Here is a 23,219-nt window from a genome sequence, read left to right as displayed (position 1 = left end):
GTGAGGGTCTTCATTCCTTATAGCAGAACCAATAGAGTTGTTGCATAAAATCAGAAGCAGAGAATATGGCTGAAGAGGTAGGTGTGGCTAGAAAGATGGACACTGATGTCACAGAAAGGGCATGTAATTCTGAATTTGCAACTACACTACTGTTTCTAAGTCACAGTACTTCTTGTTTTCCCTTTTTAACGTTTACTACATAATACTAGTGGTTCCCAAACTGCCCTGGGGGAACCCCCAGCAAGTCAGGATATCCACAATGAATATACATGAGAGAGATTGGCGTGCATCTCCTTTACTGCACACAAATCTCTCTCCTGAATATTCATTGTGGATATCCTGAAAACCTGACTTGCTGGGGGTTCCAAGTACAGGTTTGCAAACCACTGCTGTACACTGTTTCTAGATTCTGCACACTAATTACCTAGATGACTAGGAATTAGAAATAATGGAAGAACTGAAGCAAAGGTTTTACTCTGTGAAAAGATTGCTCTTGCTTAATACCTATGATGCAACTCTTTTTCTATTGGCTTACAGTGCATACATAAGTACATACATAAACATCATAAGTACATTACATGCAAGCATCAACTTTGATAGCTATGACTGGGCGAATATACCACACCAATCACATTTTAACACTTACTTGGGAGAATTGTTTTGTATCGATTCTTCCTTACTAAACCTGGAATATCATATTCTTTTGGATCAATAAAGTTCATTGGGATTTCCTGTAAGAAGATAGAAACGGTTAATGACTGAATGAACAAGCAAGCAAGGTATGTGCTATATTTGTTACTTTGAACTACCCTACTGACCAAATTTAAGCAACGGATAGCAACTGGTTCCAATATACTCCTCCTACAATTTGACATGTCAAGTGCCTTCGACATGGTTGACCACGGAATCCTATTACACATTCTTGAATATTTCGGCATCGGAGGCAATGTCCTAAATTGGTTCAAGGGATTCTTACCTCACGCTCATACCAGTCACATCAAATTCAACCACATCTGCTGCATGGACACCTGGAGTGCGGAGTACCGCAGGGATCTCCCCTTTCAACCACAATTTTCAACCTACTGATGACCCCACTAGCAAAACTTCTATCAAACCATAACCTTACCCTTACATATATGCCGATGATGTTAACGATATCTATTCCTTTAAACAAAACATCAACGAAATCTCTAACAAAATCAACCAAGAGTCTACACATCATGAACACCTGGCAGATGCATTCCGACTGAAATTGAACGCAGAAAAAACTCATGCCTCATACTAACCTCCCAATACAATACAACAAATTTACTACTATCACACACCTAAACTAACTTGCCATTTCAGAAAATTTAAAAATCCCTCGGAGTAACATCGACTGCCACCTTACACTTGAAACTCACGCGAACAACCAACAAAACAGATGTTCTTCTCCATGTGGAAGCTGAAAAGAATAAAACCATTCTTTCCAAGATTGTCTTCCGCAACCTTGTACAATCACTCGTATTAAGCCATCTGATTACTGCAACTCATTATACGCAGGCTGCAAAGAACAAATAATGAGAAAACTTCAGACAGCTCAGAATACAGCGGCCAGACTCAGCTTCGAAAACCAAAATACGAAAGTGCAGCACCATTACGCAAGAAACTACACTGGCTCCCACTTAAGGAACGTGTCACCTTTAAAATATGCACATTAGTGCATAAAATCATTCACGTGAAGCCCCTGCATACATTCCGACTTGGTAGACCTGCCACCCAGAAACGCCAAAAAATCATCCAGAACTTTCCTCAACCTCCACTTCCCTAAGTGCAAAGTCATAAAGTATAAAGGACTACATGCTTCAACCTTCTCCTACAAGAGCATGCAACCTCTGGAACGCACTACCACGCGGCCTGAGAGCGGTCTACGAGTTGACAGACTTCCGCAAACGATTGAAGACCTATCTCTTTGACAAAACTAACCGCAGGAGCAAAACATATAAATCCCATATACATCATAACAATGCCGCAAGATATTACCCCACGGACTCCACGTCCCCGTACTCTCCCATTCAATATCTACCCACAGATAAAACTGTCTACCCCATCGCTCACTTGCTATTATTCGATCAGCGTAGTAATCCCTTACACCATTCCTTTAGTTTTCCACGCCCCAAGGCGACTGATCTGACCTTGTCACTTCCTTTATCTGTTCACAATGTAACCCATAATCGTAATGTAATGTAATGTAAGAAACTGTATTTCCATCATTTACAATGTATTGTAAGCCACACTGAGCCCGCAAATAGGTGGGAAAATGTGGGATACAAATGCAACTAAATAAATAAATAAAATAAATTGGTACAACCTCTCCCTTTTCTTTCTATATCTCATTATGCATGAACAAAATTTTAAAATATTGTCCCTTAAATGCTCTTCAGTTTGTTCAAAGGCAGGGAATATATTTTGGAACAAGACCAAAATCTGCTGGACACAAAAGGTTATCAAAACAAACTGAGCTCTTCCTAGAAAAGGGTTTGTTTCCAAAGTCATTGAAATAATTGGTGAAATCAGAAAATGCTGGCACCCTCTGCATACCAATTATTTTCTGGTGACAAGGCCTTGAGTCTAAGTGTGGGGGCCACCATCTTTCCATGCATTGGAGCCGACTCTGTGGGTGCTGTGGGTGCTTGAGCACCCACAATATTGAGAAAATTCCTAGTATGTGTCCAGGGAGGGGTAATTTCCATTGGGCTTAGCACCCCCAATAATTTTGAAAAGTTGGCTCCTATGTTTCCATGGCTCCTTTACCCTTTTCCTTTTGTGTTATTACTTTCCCACATCTCCTTTCTCTGGCACATGGACAATCCACGTTCTCTTCAGAAGGACCAATAGTAAAAAATGCACCCTGAAGATGTATAGTACTCAAATAAAATGCTATGATCCCTCAAGCAAAGAAAATACATTTTAAAGGAAAAGCTATTTTCTATGAGATTTGAGGTCTTAAGGTCACCCATAAAGCCTTTGTCCCCTTCCTGACAGAGTTTCAAACCTCTGTGCATTTATGAAGTATGTTGAATCTACCACAGAATCTGCCCTCTGTGTAGGTTGACAGAGGACCGTTGTACATGTGATATCCACTGCAAATTCTCACTTCTAAAAAAGTAAAATTGCCTCTTTAAGAAGGATAATGAAGGGGCAAGTCAATAGGAAAGGGAAAGTAGTCTATAACTGTCCATTCAGCAGCCACTATTTTAGGCTGTCTGTTACCCCATTTACAAGAGCAATGCAAGAATTATCCAAAGATGTTACCTACAAGAACTTTAAAGAAGAGACCTCATGTGAAATTACTTACTTTAATGTTCCACTAAAATGGCTTGATGCAATGGAATGAAACGGAGGGAGAAAACAAATAATAGCAAATCTTTGGACAAAGAAAAAGTGGACTAGCTGGCCAGTTGTTTAATTGTATTTCCTTTCAGAGACAAGAAAACTGTTCCATTTCATTTTGATCTTTCTCTCTCGCCCCAATTCTCAGTAGATTATACAAGCTGCAGAAATGAAACCAAAGGATGAATTTACTCTGAAAGCAGCAAATAACTTTGTTCTCACATGTGGGTCAGCATCCACGGCAGCCCCAGGAACAGAGATATTCCAGCAAAATCTTCAAACCTTTGCGACAGCCGGTAGAGCGCGGAATGGACGCACTGCGCATGCGCGGCCATCTTCCCACCCGCGTCCGTTCCTGCCTCAGTTTTTTCTTTTCCACGGTGGAGAGTGGCTGTTTTCGGTCTCTCTCCCTTAGGTCCCAGGAAAAACTAAACTTAGGCATCTTTCGTTGACGTTTATCGCTTTCTTTTTTGTTTTAGGTCGCCTTTTTTCTTGTTTTTCTTTTCCAGTAAAAAAAAAAACAAACAAAAAAAACATCCTCTTTTTCTAGTCTTTTGCCCTGGTAGTTTCCTTTCGATTTTCGTTGCGACCTACTTTGGCCGCCAGTCCGCGGTTCTCCTTTTTTGTGCCCTTTGTTGGCACGATCGAGGCCGTTTGACTTCGCTGCCAACGATTTTCCGCTGATTGTCCTCGAAGCCTCTCAGCGGCTTCAAGAAGTGTGTTCGGTGCCAGCGGTCTATGTCAAGCACTGACCCGCACTCCTGGTGCGTCCAGTTGCCTTGGGCCCGACCATCGCCCAGATGCTTGTAAGTGTGCCGGAGTTAAAGAAGCGGACACAGGCGTCGAGAAGACCTCTTCGGGACCGTCGTTTTTGGAGCTCCGACTGATTCCTCGGCGTCGACATCGACAGCGCTACAGCAGCTCCACCAGCGAGAAACCGCCCTTGACAAACTCTCCCACCAGGCGCCTTCAGCATCTACCTCAACAGGTAGACGTTTTTTCAGGGGAAGGAAGAGTGCTCCCTATGTTTACAATAAGTGTAGGTACAATCCACCTTTCCGACAGCCTTCTCAGGCTCAGCCCCAGCACACTCGTTCGCGTCAACAGCGTGCGCCAAGATAGGCCCCTGCAGCTCCCAGCAAAAGCAAGGGGGGGACTTTTGACTGGCTCCAGTTGAGCATAGCCGCCATCAAAGTACCTGTGCCGGACAATCTACTGGTCGGGGGGAGGTTAAAGTTTTTTTTACCAAAGGTGGCCTCTCATAACCTCCGACCGGTGGGTTCTTCAAATAGTCCGGTTAGGGTACTCCCTCAATTTGATCTCCAGACCTCCAAATTGTCCACCGGAGCTCAGTCCCTTCAGCTCCTAGCACAGGCAGGTACTTGCAGAGGAACTCTCCGCCCTTCTCAGCGCCAGTGCGGTCGAGCCCGTACCACCAGGGCAAGAAGGGCTGGGATTCTATTCCAGGTACTTTCTTGTGCAAAAGAAAACAGGGAGGATGCGTCCCATCCTAGACCTAAGCGCCCTGAACAAATTCCTGGTCTGAGAAAAATTCAGGATGGTTTCCCTGGGCACCCTTCTTCCCATGATTCAGGAAAACGATTGGCTATGCTCTGTGGACTTAAAGGATGCTTATACACACATCCCGATACTTCCCGCTCACAGGAAGTATCTTCGGTTTCGTCTGGGAACACAGCATTTTCAGTATTGTGTGCTACCCTTTGGTCTCGCGTCTAGGCCCAGGGTCTTTACAAAATGCCTGGCAGTAGTTGCAGCATTGCTACGCAGACTGGGAGTGCATGTGTTCCCTTACCTCGACGATTGGCTGGTGAAAAACACCTCGGAGGGCGGACAATCTTCTGTCCCTGGTTTCCTGGGCCAGAGCTTCTCAGCAGATCACAGCTCGGCAGATGTTTAGACTTCTGGGCCACATGGGCTCCACTGTTCATGTGACTCCCATGGCACGCCTTCACATGAGATCTGCTCAATGGACCCTAGCTTCCCAGTGGTATCAGGCCGCAGGGAATCTAGAGAATGTGATCCACCTGTCCACCGACTTTCACAATTCCCTTCAGTGGTGGATAATTTGACCTTGGGCCGTCCCTACCAAATTCCTCAGCCTCAAAAAGTGCTGACCACGGATGCATCTATCCTAGGGTGGGGCGCTCATGTAGATGGGCTCAACACGCAGGGCGCTTGATCCCTCCAGGAATCAGGTCTTCAGATCAATCTCCTGGAGTTGCGAGCGATCCGGAATGCTCTAAAGGCTTTCAGAGATCGGCTGTCCAACCAAATTATTCAAATTCAGACAGACAACCAGGTTGCCATGTACTACGTCAACAAGCAGGGGGGCACCGGATCTCGCCCCCTGTGTCGGGAAGCCGTTCAGATGTGGCTTTGGGCTCACCGTCATGGCATGATTCTCCAGGCCACGTATCTGGCAGGCGTAAACAACAGTCTGGCCGACAGATTGAGCAGGATAATGCAACCTCACGAGTGGTCGGTCAACTCGGGTGTAGTTCACAAGATCTTCCGAGTGTGGGGCACCCCCTCAGTGGATCTTTTTGCCACTCAGATCAATCACAAGGTTCCTCAGTTCTGTTCCAGGCTTCAGGCCCACGAAAGGCTAGCGTCAGATGCCTTTCTTCTCCATTGGGGGAAGGGCCTTCTGTATGCATATCCTCCCATACCTCTGGAGGGGAAGACTTTGCTGAAACTCAAGCAAGATCGCAGAACCATGATTCTGATTGCGCCCTTTTGGCCGTGTCAGATTTGATTCCACGTCTACTTCTGGAGTTGTCCTCTGAAGAACCATGGGAGATTGGAGTGTTTTCCAACCCTCATCACTCAGAACGAGGGGGCGCTTCTCTGCATCCCAACCTTCAGTCTCTGCTCTCACGGCCTGGATGTTGAGAGCGTAGACTTCGCCTCCTTGGAGTCTTTCTGAGAGTATTTCCTGAGTCCTTGCTTGCTTCCAGAAAAGATTCCACGAAGAGGTGTTATTCTTTTAAATGGAGGAGGTTTGCCGTCTGGTATGACAGCAAGGCCCTAGATCCTCGCTCTTGTCCTACACAGACCCTGCTTGAATACCTTCTACACTTGTCAGAGTCTGGTCTCAAGACCAACTCTGTAAGGGTCCATCAAGTGCATTTAGTGCTTTTCATCATCGTGTAGATGGTAAGCCTATTTCTGGACAGCCTTTAGTTGTTCAATGCATGAGAGGTTTGCTTTTGACAAAGCCCCCTGTCAAACCTCCACCAGTGTCATGGGATCTCAACGTCATCCTCATCTAGCTGATGCAACCTCCTTTTGAGCCACTGGATTCCTGCCATCTGAAGTACTTGACCTGGAAGGTCATTTTCTTGGTGGCTGTTACTTCAGCTCGTAGAGTCAGTGAGTTTCAAGCCTTGGTAGCCCATGCTCCTTATACTAAATTTCATCATAACAGAGTAGTTCTCCGTACGCACCCTAAGTTCTTCCCAAAGGTGGTGTCAGAGTTCCATCTTAACCAGTCAATTGTCTTGCCAACATTCTTTCCCCGTCCTCATACCCGCCTTGCTGAACGTCAGTTGCATACATTGGACTGCAAGAGAGCATTGGCCTTCTATGTGGAGCGGACAAGCCCCTTCAGACAGTCCGCCCAAATATTTGTTCCTTTTGATCCCAACAGAAGGGGAGTTGCTGTCTGGAAACGCACCATTTCCAATTGACTAGCAGAATGCATTTCCTTCACTTACGCCCAGGCTGGGCTGACTCTTGAGGGTCATGTCACGGCTCATAGAGCCATGGCAGCATCAGTGGCCCACTTGAAGTCAGCCAGTATTGAAGAGATTTGCAAGGCTACGACGTGGTCATCAGTACACACATTCACATCTCATTACTGCCTTCAGCAGGATTCCCAATGTGACAGTCGGTTCGGGCAGTTGGTGTTGCAGAATCTGTTCAGGGTCTACAATCCAACTCCCCCCCAGGCCCATTTTTGTTCTGTTCTAGGCTGCACTCTCAGTTAGTTGTTTCTTCGTAGGTCAAGCTCAGTTATGTCCTTGCCGTTGCGAAGTCCAATTGACCTTCTTTGTTGTTTTGAGTGAGCCTAGGAGCTAGAGATACCCCACATGTGAGAACAAGCAGACTGCTTGTCCTCGGAGAAAGCAAAGATACTTACCTGTAGCAGGTATTCTCCTAGGACAGCAGGCTGATTGTTCTCACCAACCCGCCCTCCTCCCCTTTGGAGTTGTTGTTTTATGTTTTATTTGCTTTTCATTTAACTGAGGTGGGAACGGACGCGCGCGGGCGGGAAGATGGCTGCGCATGCGCAGTGCGTCCGTTCCACGCTCTACCGGCTGTCGCAAAGGTTTGAAGATTTTGCTGGAAAATCTCCGTTCCTGGGGCCGCCGTGGACGCCGACCCACATGTGAGAACAAGCAGCCTGCTGTCCTCGAAGAATATCTGCTACAGGTAAGTATCTTCGCTCTTTCAAATGTTTAATGATTCCAACAATGGGAGCTTTGTTTTAAGAGATCTGCTCCCGACTTCCACAACCTCTGGAACTGGCAGGAGCTTCTATGCAGATATGGTCTCAGTCCTTAGTGTATCTGAACTACTCAGCTGAAAAACATGTATTCAACTAAGAGCAGCAGTTAAGAGTTCATTAATATATGGATGCACACTACAGGCTGCAAAGAAAATGATAGCTGAAAGCATTCAAAGGCAATTATTTTGAAGCAGAATTGTATGAAATGATTGTTTTGTGAAATTGAATGGCATGCCTTTCTAGCTTCATTAGGAATATCAAGTGCATCCTAACCGGATGCTCTTAGATACTGTAGGTTATGGCCAGCTATTTTTCAGATACTAAGCATGTTCATCAAAATACTCACAAAAAACTCAGTTTGTAGCACAAAAGAGTCTAACGCTCTCTCATGTAGCTCTTCTTCAGTAAGAATGTTGGTGGCAGCTTGCAGATATTCCCGGGCTGACTGTTCTCTGGGCGACATCACATACCCATAGGGAGTCTCTGAGCAGCCTGGTGTACACATGTCCAGTGTGAGAGAAACATTGGAGCCTCTTCTACAGGTAAGAGAAGGTGTTCAGGCATCAGTACTGGCACATTCTAGACAAATCTGATGAAATCCTCATCATCATTGGTTCATCATGTCAGACACAATTGTGATTATTAGACTTAATCAATGGTATGTCAACTTTCCCAATATTTAAAGATATCTATCACAGTACAACTGACGTAAACTTAGCTAAAATAAATCAAACCATTCCAAAAGCAGCTTTGAGACACTTTAACATTAGTAGATAAATAATTAATAGCATGAAATTTTCTGATGTGTACAGATGTCATCTTATAGTGTTTCATATCACCACCATTAAGGGATTTGATATACCAACTTTTTGTGGTTACAAATGGAGCAATTTATATATTCTTTTTTTTATCTGGGGCAATGGAGGGTTTATTTTATTTATTTATTTATTGCATTTGTATACCACATTTTTCCACCTCTTTGCAGGCTCAATGTGGCTTACAATACATCATGAATATTGGAAATATATAATAGAATATACATTTAGTTTTATGGAAGGATTTTGGGTAACATGATAATGATAAAGCATCGTAAAAGGATGATACAAAGGATAGTAAAAGAGCATGATATAAAGGATTTGGGTTACATGATAATGAATAAGCATGATATAAAGGCAAATATTATAAGGCAATACTGGATGCATGTGGAGGAGTTCACATTTGTTGATCTTTGTTGTATACTTTGTTAAAGAGATGGGTCTTCAGTAGTTTGCGAAAGTTGGTTAGTTCATAGATCGTTTTTAAGTTGCGGGGTAGCGCGTTCCAGAATTGTGTACTCAAGTACGAGAAGGTTGACGCATGCATTAGTTTGTTTTTTAGACCTTTACAGTTAGGGAAGTGAAGGTTGAGGAATGTGCGGGATGGTTAGGTGACTTACCCAGAGTCACAAGGAGTGTGAATTGAACCCAGCTCCTCAAGTTCTCAGGCTGCTGCATTAACCACTAGGCTATTCTTCCACTTGTTAACAGTATCTTTCAAAGAAAGGGTGGTGGATGCCTGGAATGTCCTCCCGTGGGAGATTGTGAAGACAAAATTGCTGATGGAATTGAAGAATGCATGGGATTAACACAGAGGAACACTATATAGAAAAAGGATGGAGTTCAATGAAAACAAAACTTAAATGACCTCATAACTGGAGCAAGCTTTGATGGCAACTTCAGTGGTTGGGAAGTATGATCAATGCCGGAAAGACTTCCACGGTCTGGGTCTCATAAATGACAAAAATATCAGGATCAAGGCTGACATGGGCTTTGATGGCGACTCCAGTAGTTGGGAAGTAGGACAAGTGCTGGCAGATTTCTACGGTCTGTGCCCCAAAATTGTTAAGGACAGACAGAGATTAAGTGTGCCAGTGTTTAATCATGAAGACGTGGAACCTATGCAGAGTGTCAGATTCAACTCTGGCCACCTTGTTGGGCAGACTAGAAGGACTATACAGGTCTTTATCTGCAGACATTTACTATGTTACTACATTGCTATCTATGGGTCCTAACCAACAGTAACTTGGTCACTATTCATGGCCAAATGTGGCATTATTTATGGCCAAGAGAAGGCATGGTATACTTCTTCTTTTAAGTTCCTTCAGGGTCTAGTTTGAAGAGGTACATGGGCTTTACTTTTTTGTTACATTGTACCCCACACTTCCCACTCATTGGCAGCTCAATGCGTCTTACATAGGGCAATGGAGGGTTTAAGTGACTTGCCCAGAGTCACAAGGAGCTGCCTGTGCCCGAAGTAGGAATCGAACTCAGTTCCTCAGTTCCCCAGGACCAAAATCCACCACCCTAACCACTAGGCCACTGTTACTGAAAAGCAAAAAAGGAAGGGCAATACTTTGGACATCCCTTCATGTTGCTGGTGAGCACAAAGATGATCTTTTTTTGGAAAAAAAAATCATCATTTGTGCACTGCAATAAATCTCTAATCTCTTTACTAGATTGTGACTCCTGGAAGCTAAGCTCAAGGATGATGATGTTCTATAAATCCTGCTTAAGTGAGACTTTGTTTCCATCTAAATCCCAAATCTGGAGATTGATGAATGTGACAGAGGGTCTGCTGCATGTAGCATCCGACTTGCTTTATTTGAGGATACTGTGCTTTGAAAGATACTACCCTAAAAGGCCAGTGGTCAAGGGACACATCTTTGAGGCAGCTGAGGGAATGTTTTAGTTGTGTTGCCCCGTGACGTACAATTCTCTCACTTCAAAGCTTAGATTTGAGGTTTTGAAAATAAAATTTAAGACATGGTTATTTAAACAATGATTCAATGTTGTGTTTTAGAAAACAGGACAGATAATGGACCCAGGACCTGGTTTTGGCTCCTAGTTTTATTTTAATTAATTTGTTTGTTTTGAGTTTCTAATGTTTATTTTGTTTTTAATCATCCTTACATGTTCTGGATATTGTTAGTCTATTTGGTTTTTATAGTTGTGCTATTCACATTCCACTCCTTATTTGTTTCTATCAGGGGTGGGGCCCTGTAGGGGGCCCATTCTCCTCTAATTTCCATCTAATTTAATAACTTTTGATAGGTGATTAGGTACCTAAGGACCCTTAGTGCTCAAGGTTCCAAATGACTGTCAGTCTGCTCCTGGTTTCTATGTTTATGATTTTGTATACTGATATATTTAGAGTGTTTTTCTGTTTTTATCTGGATTATTGTAAACCACCTTGATGTTGTATTGAAAGGTGGTAGGGTTGCATTTCAATTAAAATTTTGATTTTAGGTGATTAATCACATGTTAATTATTTACCTATTTGTCACTGCAGCTCCTTATGACTGGGCAAGTCACTTAGGGGCTCTTTTACCAAGCCTTTTACCGGCAGTGGTAAAAGGAGGCCTTGGCGTGTGGCAAACCCTTGCACAGATGCCACCACAGGGGTCCTTTTACCACTGCTTGGTAAAAACACCCCTAAATCCTCCATTGCCCAGAGTCACAAGGAGCTGCAGGGGGGGGGGGGACCCTTTTACTCACATGATGAATCGCGATTACAAATTTTAATCGAAATGTAGCCCTAAAAACATTAAAGAATAAAAAGTAATGAAAAGATAAGAAATACAAAATACTAATTGACAAATTACAAATTAAAGAATGTAAAACAGAATGCAGAATAGCTATAAATAGCCTTACAGTTTTCACAGCCTACTTCACAATATCAAGCCTAAAATACACCAACTAAATAAATAATAAATAATGGAAGGTAATCCTTGTCTATAGGAATGTGTCTTGCTACCATCCTGAAGAGTAATAGAATGCATAATGTGAAGAGTGAAAGTACATTCTTGTGGGTATGTTTCTGAGTGTCTGCTGGGGATAGTCTCAAACAAATAGAATTTCTCTTTAAAATTTGAACTGGTGTAGAGAAATCCATCAGTATAAATATACCTATGCATGTACTAAGTGAAGGGAATTTTCAGCCCTCTGAATTTACCCAGTTAACTATTGCTACCTGGGCAAGTTCCTTTGAACTGTCCTAATACTCTACCTATATTCTTTCAGAGCACCAAACAAGCTAAATATCCTTTTTTTTCTGCTTCTTCCATTTATAAAGATTTTTCCCTGTGTAAAATGTTGTATATTATAGCTTAGACACATTTTCTCCAGATTCTATATATGGCATGCTTTAGAGATGTGCGCTTTAGGGATATGTAAGCAACTGTTAATCATCAATAACTTGATGCTAACAACCAATTATTGACATTCATTGGCACCAGTTAGGATTTGTGCGCATATATGGCTGCACACCATTCTATAACGCTGGCACCTAAATCCCATACCATGCAACCAAAAGGAGAACATATTGACATAAGAATAGCTATACTGGGTCAGACCAATGGTTCATCTAGCCCAGCATCCTGTTTCCAACAGTGGCCAATCCAGGTCACAAGTACCTGATAGAATCCCAAATAGTAGCAAGATTCCGGGAATCCTAAAGAGTAGCAGGATTCTGGAATCCCAAGAGTACAAGATTCTGAAACCAGAAACATTTCAAGCTACCAATCCCAGGGCAAGCAGTGGCTTCCCCATGTCTGTCTCAATAGCAGACTATAGATTTTTCCTCCATGGGAGGGGCATGATGGGGTCAATACGTTCCAAAAAATCAACTGCAGTGTTATAGAATAATGGGTCTCTGCACCCAACTTGGGCACTGGGAATTTACACCACAGGTTTCAGCAGACTAAGTCTGGCAAGGGAATCAGTGCTAAGCACTATTCTATACTGAGCGTTTGTTCCCTTTATAGAACAGCTCTTAGCACCGATCTTTTTCTGGGCCCATTTTTGAGACCATTATAGAATTGTCCCCATTGCCTATAAATCTCACTCTCAGAGCAGTTCATTCTTGGCATCTCTCATCTGTACCTGAGGCAGTGAATGGTGAAAATAATTTGCTCAACTTCTCTAGTTCTCAGAAAACTGCTCTGAGTTGCCAACGTGCTCAGCTTCAGGAGACAGAATTTTTGGCCAGTCCTGTTTTAAATTTAAACTTCAATTCAGATTTTTTTTGTTTTGTTTTTCCTTTGGTGGACTATAGGAGTAGCCTAGTGGCTACAGAACCAGCCTGACAACCAGGAAAGCCTGGTTCAAATCCCACATGGGCAAGTCACTTAACTTCCATTGCCCCAGGTACAAAATTTACTAAACAGCGCTAGTGATTGCCCTGTGGCAAATTCGACAAAGCCCATTTGAATTGAATGGGCTGGATCTTATTTGCTGTGCTGGTAATCACTAGTGTGATTTAGTAAAGGGGGCCCTTATACTGTAAGCCCTCTGGGACAGGAAAATATATCTAATATAACTCACCTGAAAAGGTGTGAGCTAAATCTAAATACATTTCTAGTCATGGATTCTTTCTTTCTGTTAAATTATGTTGCTTGTATCCCACAAATGCCTGCCTCGGGGGTCACAAAATTGTTCTAAAAAACATACACATACTACATATATTAATTAAAAAATATATAAACATAACAGTAAAATATAAAGTTAAAATACAAAACACAGGTTAAAAGTATAAAAAACTGCAATTAGACTAATAAGATACATTGAACTTAAAAGACGTATAGAGTGTTTAGCGTTTTTTTTACTCCCTGTCTTCCTGTTTCAGTTTTAAAGCTCCTCACTTTTAATGGGTTTGTCCGGTTTCAATTGAGTTTGATTTTATGTCTCCTTACCATATGTAATATGGGAAGAAAACAGTGTTTTTTTTAGTCATCAGCATGTGCATACATGTTTGTCCTTCATTTTACCAATGCACATTTCCCATGGGTATTTGATATGTTTCATTTAAGCAGTCCTGGTATTTTAAACATTATGAGTAGAACTATTTCAGATGGTCCTTGTCCAATCCCATTCCTCCTTTTTTTGTATAGTGCTTCTATTAGTGATACCCTATGGCAAACGTACAATACGCAGAGCACACTTTTTTTCATCTTATACAGGTCTTTAGGGTTTCAATTTTTCTTATTTCTATTTCCAGCACGGAACCTTTTTAAGCTGCTTATTTACCTCTCAGTTAGTGTTGTTGATCTTGCTTTTTTCACAGTCCTAGATGTAGTGTTACATTGTTTATATATATATATATATATACACACACACACACACACTAGTAAAAAAGGCCCATTTCTGAAACCAATGAAATGGGCGCTAGCAAGGTTTTCCTCAAGAGTGTGTGTGTTTACAGAGTGTGTGTGAGAATGAGTGTGTGATAGAGAGAGAGTGAATGTGTGAGTGTGTGTGACAGAGAGAGTGAGACTGGGCGCGACAGTGTGTGTGTGAGAATGACAGTGGCAGGGCCCCCCTCCCCTCCCAGTTCCAGGGTATTCCCACCCCCTCCCTCCCCTCCCAGTTCCAGTGCTTTTCCACCCCCTCCCTTCGTGTCCTACCAGTTGCAGTGTTGTTGAACCCCCTCCCTCTCTCCCAGTTCTAGGTTTTTCCCACTCCCACCCCCTCCCTCCCTCCCAGTCCTAGGGTCCTAAACCCCCCTCCATCCCTCCCATTTCCCCCTCCCAGTTGTACTGGTTTGCATCCCAGTTGCAGTGTTTTCCCTCCTCCTCCCTCCCTCCCTCCCATTTACTGCCTGTTCCTGCAGCACCATCGCCAGGTGTGTGTGTGTGGGGGGGGGGGGGGGGGAACCCCTGAAGCAGCTTCAGAGAGATGTAGTAAGACCTGCCGCCAGCATGAAAAATATATTGTAATAGACGTCAGATTTTCCCCATTACTAAACAGAGAAAGTCAACTGATGTGGCAGCTTAGGAAAGTATGACCACCACTCGCTGTGTACTCGCGCTCGTAGCGCGGGAGACGGAGTGAAAGGCAGGAAGAAGAAAGAGAGCAAGAGAAAACCCCTTTCCCCACAAGGCTTCCTTACCATTTAGCAAACAGTTGTTTCGCATCCTTGCAGTGCAACCCGCGATACAGTGGTAGGAAGTGGAAAGTAAAGTTCACAGCATGCGGGCGTCATCGTTTCAGAGAGAAGAAGAGGGTGACGTGTGGTCCGTACCTTGCGCTGTAAATGTTTGTAGTGGGGCTTGTGGCGGCATTGCGGAGGTAACAAACTCCTTTTGTATTTTCTTGTATCATTTCCCGCCCTCGATGTCATGACGTATAGATGCGAGGGCGGGGCGGGTGAGCGATGCTATTCGTTGAGTGTCATTGCTCCGCCCTCGACATCATGACATTTTGACGCGAGGGCGGGGCAGACACTGATGGGGAAAAATTCCGATCTACACCATCACAGAAGTTGCAGACTTTGCAGCTTTATTAGAACATTGGGGTTGTGAATTATGTGTGGATGGGGCGTGGCAGTGAGTGACAGTGAGTGGTGAATGAGTGAGAGTGAGTGGTGCTGACAGCCTAGCCTACCAACACTGCAGGGCTTCAGTGTTTCCCTTCCACAGAGTGAGCTTCAGAATGTTGGAGGTGAGAATTATTTATATAGATATATAGATATAATTATTTTTTTTTCAATGCAGCTTGAGTTACCTCTGTAGTACCCTCATTTATTTCCCATTGTTTTTTTTCTTTTGGTTTCCTTTCACTGCTGTTTTTACAAGAGTATTTGGCACTTTGTGTGTCCTGTATGTCTGTCAACATACATTATAAGTTCTCTCTCCTTGATTCCATTGTTTTACTTGGTTGTTTGGTCCTTACACATTGTATTTTATTTATACACCTGCATGGCTGGTCTGTTATGATCCTGCTGGGACAAACATGGTAGCGACAGGGTCTTAGTCCTGATTGGCTATGTCAGGGATTGGGCTGACGTCTGAGGCAGATGATGTCAGATGCCAAACCCTACCTCTGCTTGCATAGGACGCTCTGTAGTTAATTCTCTCAGCTGTGATTCTCCATTGTCTGTGCCAGGGGCGTAGCTATGGGTGGGCCTGGGTGGGCCCAGGCCCACCCAATCTCAGCTTAGGCCCACCCAGTTTTCCCTGCTCCTCCAATCAGTGCACAGCCAGCCTTTAGCCCTGCAGCGAACAGGAAAGAGCAGCTCTTCTCTCTCCTTCCAGCATCCCGGCACCAGCCACCAGGTATGCCCCCCCCCCCCCCCCAGCCTTCCAATCCCCTGATCCGCTGATAGCGTCAGTGAGAAAGCAGTACACATGCTGCTTTAGACCTGCCCGAGAAGCCTTTCTTTCTCCTTCAACTTCCTGTTCCTGTGTAGGAGAGAGAAGGGCTTCCAGGCAGGGACAGGTCTAAAGCAGTGTTTGTACTGCTTTAATTAACCACCATATATTAACTGTTATTCTGAAAGGGGTCACTGAGCACGGCTGTGAAAAGGTCAGGTAAACAAACAGCAACTGTGCTGTTTCGAGGGTCTGAGCCGCTTGTTTAAGAGCAGCTGGGTAAAAGAATAGTTTTTGCACTGTTTGCAGTTGAAATCGGTAACTGGAGCAAAAACGAAACTGAAGCCTGTGGCTCTCCAAAGCCTTCAGAAAAATACTTTCAAGCAATTAGCACCCTCTTGACATGTAAAGCTAAACATTAGGATGGTGCATTCAGTTAATCTTACTCTTAATGGGCTTGGGTCCTAGGTAGGTGCAGAGTTTGTTTCAAGTAATCCACTGGTCTGAATGGCTGCATGTTAGTATTTTTTTTCCCTAATGCAGCATAATTGTATGTGAACTGTAGAATTTGCATATATTTAGCATTTATTTCCCTTTGCGAGAAAGTTCACAGTGGTTCGCTGCTTAATTGCCCTTTTCCATGGATGGATTCCACTGTTCCACAGTGCAGTAAGTGCCTGGAATCACCCAAAATGTCTTTCCCCACCCGCAGAGGAGAACTTTATATTTCTTTACAGAGAAATAATACTTAATTTTCAGTCCTAATAAGAGCTGGGAGTCAGACAGGGGCAGATGGTGGATGGAAGGGGCAGAGATAGAGGGCAGATGTGCATAGAAAGGGCAGGGAGAGAGGGCAGACATTGGATGGAGGGGACAGCAGAGAGGGCAGACACTGGATGGCAGAGAAAGAACGAAGACAGATGCTGGATGGAAGGAAGACAGTGAAAAGAAGATGAGGAAAGCAGAAACCAGAGACAACAAACTGTAAATAAAATATATATTTTTATTTTTTTGTTTAGGATAAAGTAGTATTGTAGCTGTGTTAATAGATGTTTATAATAGAACATGTAAATAAGGTAATTTTTTTATTGGACTAATTTTAATACATTTTGACAAACTTTTGGAGAACAAAGCCCCCTTCCTCAGGTCAGGATAGGATACTGTAACAGCACTATACTGTATTTACCTGAGGAAGAAGGTTTTGGCCTCTGACAGCTAAATGTATTAGTCTAATAAAATGGTATTATTTTATTTTTTTTATTTGTTTTATTTCTATTTGTTAATTTGTAAAGTGGTGATTGGTATTTGTTAGTTTTTTCAAATTTACATCTGCTGTCTTTATATTTTTCACAGTACTAGGGGACATTTTCTGTTTCTGTGGTGTTGCATTGTATGCAGAGTCTGGCATCTTGGGGGTTCAGTTTAATTTTTGTCTAAATAGAAAGTTTATGATTACTTATTTTATAGTGGATTAGGGTGTATTTGTGTTTGTGAAAAAGACATGGCTTTCAGTTGGCATTGACTGTGCAGGATCGACAATCTGTACTATTCTGTCTGGTTTCGTTTTACAATAGGTGAATTGATGTTCTAGTGCTCACTGTAGTGTTTAAGATGCGTTCATTTTCCTTGTGTGTCTCATAGTAATGACTGCTTATGGTATGGTAGAATTGCTCTATAGGTCCTGAGTGTTTTGTATTCTCAGTATGGTGGTTTTAAGGTTTGCAACATAGGTTCCGAATATGTATGTGGTTTATGTTGCTGTAGGACAGCTGTTGGGCAGACTGTTTATTAAAAATTATTTAGGATCCCCCCCCAAAAAACTACTCATACCTATATATACATAGTGCCCACCCATATTAGCTCTGGGCCCACCCAAAATATCAGGTCTGGCTACGCCACTGGTCTGTGCCTGTGGCACAGTGTGAGTTCTTTCTCTGTGTGGTTAATCTTTAACCCTTTACTTCCTGGATTTGCTGTTTGGGGCTGTGGGAGCTTGCTCCTCCTGCTGTAGCTCAGCTATGAGCTGCTTCTCAGTGAGGCTTCACTTTAACCCTTTGTGTGTGTGTGGTTCTTGTTTGAACCTGTGTGAATTTTTCTCCTGTTAGCTCTTTCGTTTAGGGTGTGTGGCACAGCCCTGAGCTGCTTCTCTGTGAGGCTTCCCTTTAATCCTTTGTGTGTGTGGTTCTTGTTAGCTCTTCAATTTAGGGTCTGTGGCACAGCCCTGACATGCCTCTCTGTGTGGTTTCCCTTTTACCCTTTTCTTGCTGAATCTGTTGTTTGATTCCTGTTTGGGCTGCTCTCCCGCTTAGCTGCCTCTCTGTGTGGTTTCCCTTTTACCTTCTATTTGCGCTTGTTGGTACTGTTTGTACCTGTGCGTTTGGTCTTGTGACCTTTCGTTGGTGACTGTGTTTTACGCAGTTTGTGCGGCCTAGTTAGTATTCCCTTCTGGGACTTTGTTCTGTTCCTTTTTCTTTTCCTTCTTGTTTGTTTGGGTTCCAGTTCGGCCTTGCGGCCTGTATGCTTGGATTCTGTTACGTATGGGTTCCAGTTCAGCCTTGTGGCCCGTATGAGTGATCTATCTTTCCTTTCTGGTGATGCTCTCTGGTCTCCCTAAGCATGTTGGGCTTTATAGCCTTTAGTCTCTGTACTTACATGGGCTCAGCCTGCCCCAGGGCTTGGCCTGTCCAAAGGCTCACGACCAAACACAACATAGTCAACTCTTTGTGCTATTTTTCTAATTAAGACAATTATTCAGGCTCAATATGTCCTTCAGTATGGTCCATTGTCTTTTAAGTTCAATGTATCTTATTAGTCTGATTGCAAGTTTTTATACTTTTAAACTGTGTTTTGTATTTTAACTTTATATTTTACAGTTACGTTTATATATTCTTAAATTAATATACGTAGTATGTGTATTTTAGTAAATATATTTATTATTGATGTATGATACACATGTGTATGTTTTTTAGAACAATTTTGTGACCCCTGAGGCATGCGTTTGATCACGCCAAAACACGAACTGTGTCGGGTCCCCTTGTCCAAGCAGCAAATAAAGTGTTTTATAAGCACTACTTCCTGTGTTGAAGTAGTGCTTATAAAACATCTGTTGGTCCTCTTCTCTCGGAGCTTCTCAGAGGGAAAGTTCAGTGGGACCTTTCCTCTTTATATAGTTTTGAATGAGGAAGGGTAGTTAGTGGGGTTCCCCAGGGGTCTGTGCTGGGACCACTGCTTTTTAACATATTTATAAACGACCTAGAGATGGGAGAGGAAGTGACATCACCAAGCAACATGGTCGCTTAAGAGTGGAGCTCCCACTTCCCCACAAGAACTGAGAGAGATAAAACCAAACGGGAAACACTCTGAGAAAAGCAAACACAGTGAGGTAGCTTCCTATTCTCCCAGGACCACGGTGATCACGAATCTAAAGGTGACAGGGGTGGATTTTTCTCGCTTCACTTTCCCAAGAGGAGAGGAGACACGAGGAGGCAAGTTGGCAGAGCCTTGGGGAACGCAGGAATCACTGAGCGCGGAAACACCCTGTCTAACGGACAATGCCCCAGAGCAGCAAGACTTAGAGAGATCAGAGATGGAGATCCCCTCAGAGGTTAAAAATTCGCTGCAAGAGATTAGCCTGGATTTGAAAGCCTTGAGAACAGATGTGGCAACGCTCGGAGCAGACATGAGGGGAGAAATCCACGAGCTGGGGTCACGACTTGAGGAAATGGATTCGCACGTAGAAGGCCACAGTGAAGCACTGGGAGCGATGGAACAGCAGCTTATGGAACTGCAAAAGGAGCAGCAGCAACTGCTGGAAAAAGTACAGGACCTGGAAAATAGGGGTCATCGAAATAATTTAAGGTTCCGGGGTTTGCCAGAGACGTCCACCTATCAAGACAGTGAAATGGTGGTCCAAAAGTTGATGGGAGCATTGCTGTCAGCGAATGGCACAGCTATGAAGGCTGAGACTATTCAGTTGGAAAGAGCCCATAGAGCACTAGGCCCCGTGCGGAACAATGTTTCTAAGGACATCATAGCATGTTTTTCAAGTTACAAGTTAAAAGAACAGGTGTTGAAAGCGTCGCGCCAGATTCAAGGGTTCACATGGGACTCATATAACATTGATATATATCAGGACCTGGCAGTGGGGACTTTAAAGCAGAGAGGCGAGCTAAAGCCTTTTACAAGGAGGCTGCGGGACCTTAATTTCTCTCTGAATAGGTGTCTAGTGGTAAACCATGAGGCACCAAAATATTGAAGGGGAACTTAGGGAAGGGGGGAGGAGACAAATAACAGGTGGCAAATGGGGAGAGGGAGGAGAGGGGGGATCTAGAGACGGGAGGGGGGAAGGAGGGCAAGGGTGTCTTTGGGAAAAGGATAGATGGCAAAAGGGAGAGGGAAATAATGATATGTTTCAATGGCTGATATAACATGGGTGACACTGAATGTAAAAGGGCTGAACATCCCAAGGAAGAGACAGATTTTGTTTAGGGAGCTATGCCGCCTTCAGGTGGATGTAGCTCTGGTTCAGGAGACCCACCTTAAACCAAGCTATGAGCGGCTCTGCTCCCATAGGCAATACTCCTCTATATATTTCGCATCTAATTCTGATAACACAAAGAGTAAGGGGGTGTTGATAGCTTGTAGAAGCTCTAAGCCTTGGGAGATACGAAAAAAAATGAGACAAGGGAGGGAGATACTTGTTGGTAATTGTGGCTCTAGCAGGAAGAACTTACACGGTAATAAATGTATATGGCCCCAATGCAAATCAAGGAGAATTTTTTATGGAGTTAGACCGCCAAATTATTCAACATATCGAGGGACCCTTAGTGATAGGGGGAGACTTTAATATTACACTGCATCCATATCTAGATAATTCCTCACCTAAAGTAAACTATGCTAAACAAGGTAGGTGACAGCTTCAAGAGCTCATAACACGCTGGCAACTAACAGATCTCTGGCGTAGGGACCATCCCACCCAGCAGAGTTACACATACTTCTCGGCAGTACATCAAACATTCTCTAGGATAGATTTGTGGCTAGGGGATGCTACAGTTTTGGGATTGACTGGCGCCCAGGAAAGTTTGCCTCGCACTTGGTCAGACCACTCTCTAGTGCTGTTGCATTTAAGCAATTTGAGGTCAGCAAGGGAACAGCGTAACTGACATCTGGATGACGCGCTACTAGCTGACCCGGGTAATTTGCTTAAGATAGAACAATATATTAAAGACTATATACATTTTAATGACAATGGAGAGGTCTCCCCGAGGGCTTTAAGGCAGTATTGCGAGGCCAGCTCATAGCATTAAGATCATATTGCTGGAAACTGCGATCTGCAGAACAGAATAGGCTGAGGGGGAAGTTAGCAAAAATCGAGGAGCAGATACAGCGAGGGGGCGACCAGTCATCGCCTGACCTGATAGTTCAGGCGAGGGGACTTCGAAACCGAATTCATGAACTTGAATTAGCAGATTTATCGGAGCAATTACAGAGGGCACGTCAGTCGCATTTTGAGTTTGGTAATAAATCTAGTCGACTTTTAGCATATAAGCTTAAACAGCAGGCTGCCAGGAATGGGGTGGGGAGCCTCCTAGACGAGAGAGGAGAGTTACACTTGGATGAGGAGTTCTCGAAACCTGCTTTTAGAAACTACTACGAGAAATTGTATACACCAGAGGCTGACTATAACCAGGAGGCCTTAACACAATATTTAGAGGAAGTTGAGCTTCCACAGTTATCGAAAGGCGCCAGACAGGTTTTGTCAAGTCCTATTACACTACAGGAGATAGAACAATTCATTAAAGAATTAGCCCCTAGTAAAGCGCCGGAACCCGATGGCTACACTAAAGCGAATGCTACATACCTATAGAGGGTATTCTCCGAGGACAGCAGGCTGATTGTTCTCACTGATGGGTGACGTCCACGGCAACCCCTCCAATCGGAAACTTCACTAGCAAAGGCCTTTGCTAGCTCTCGCGCGCCCATGCGCACCGCGCATGCGCGGCCGTCTTCCCGCCCGAACTGGCTCGTGTTCGTCAGTCCCATAAGTAGCAAGACAAAGACAAGGGAAGACACAACTCCAAAGGGGAGGCGGGCGGGTTTGTGAGAACAATCAGCCTGCTGTCCTCGGAGAATACCCTCTACAGGTATGTAGCATTCGCTTTCTCCGAGGACAAGCAGGCTGCTTGTTCTCACTGATGGGGTATCCCTAGCCCCCAGGCTCACTCAAAACAACAAACATGGTCAATTGGGCCTCGCAACGGCGAGGACATAACTGAGATTGACATAACCACTACCAACTAACTGAGAGTGTAGCCTGGAACAGAATAAAACATGGGCCTAGGGGGGTGGAGTTGGATTCTAAACCCCGAACAGATTCTGAAGCACTGACTGCCCGAACCGACTGTTGCGTAGGGTATCCTGCTGCAGGCAGTAATGAGATGTGAATGTGTGGACAGATGACCACGTCGCAGCTTTGCAGATCTCTTCAATAGTGGCTGATTTCAAGTGGGCCACTGACGCAGCCATGGCTCTGACATTGTGAGCCGTGACATGACCCTCAAGAGCCAGCCCAGCCTGGGTGTAAGTGAAGAAAATGCAATCTGCTAGCCAATTGGATATGGTGCGTTTCCCCACAGCCACTCCCCTCCTGTTGGGATCAAAAGAAACAAACAATTGGGCGGACTGTCTGTTGGACTGTGTCCGCTCCAGATAGAAGGCCAATGTGTGCAGCTGACGTTCAGCAGGACAGGAATGAGGACGGGGAAAAAATGTTGGCAAGACAATTGACTGGTTCAGATGGAACTCCGACACTACCTTCGGCAAGAACTTAGGGTGAGTGCGGAGGACTACTCTATTATGATGAAATCTGGTGTAAGGGGCCTGGGCTACCAGGGCCTGAAGCTCACTGAGTCTACGAGCTGAAGTAACTGCCACCAAGAAAATGACCTTCCAGGTCAAGTACTTCAGATGGCAGGAGTTCAGTGGCTCAAAAGGAGGTTTCATCAGCTGGGTGAGAACGACATTTAGATCCCATGACACTGTAGGAGGTTTGACGGGGGGCTTTGACAAAAGCAAACCTCTCATGAAGCGAACAACTAAAGGCTGTCCTGAGATCGGCTTACCTTCCACACGGTAATGGTATGCACTGATTGTGCTAAGGTGAACCCTTACAGAGTTGGTCTTGAGACCAGA

General features: G+C 44.0%; 1 protein-coding gene across 1 annotated transcript in view; it reads right to left on the bottom strand.

Moving 5' to 3' along the window:
• The window catches only part of PTPN5 (protein tyrosine phosphatase non-receptor type 5), a 355,312-nt gene that overhangs the window by 193,615 nt on the left and 138,478 nt on the right, over positions 1–23,219 (bottom strand). The window contains 2 exon segments of the mRNA XM_030201109.1: positions 647–731; positions 8,250–8,439. Of these exon segments, the coding sequence (XP_030056969.1) occupies positions 647–731; positions 8,250–8,439 (275 nt within the window).

The sequence above is a fragment of the Microcaecilia unicolor genome, chromosome 4 (assembly GCF_901765095.1).
Source record: "Microcaecilia unicolor chromosome 4, aMicUni1.1, whole genome shotgun sequence".
Lineage (NCBI taxonomy): Eukaryota > Metazoa > Chordata > Amphibia > Gymnophiona > Siphonopidae > Microcaecilia > Microcaecilia unicolor.
This window is presented reverse-complemented; position numbering and strand designations above follow the sequence as displayed.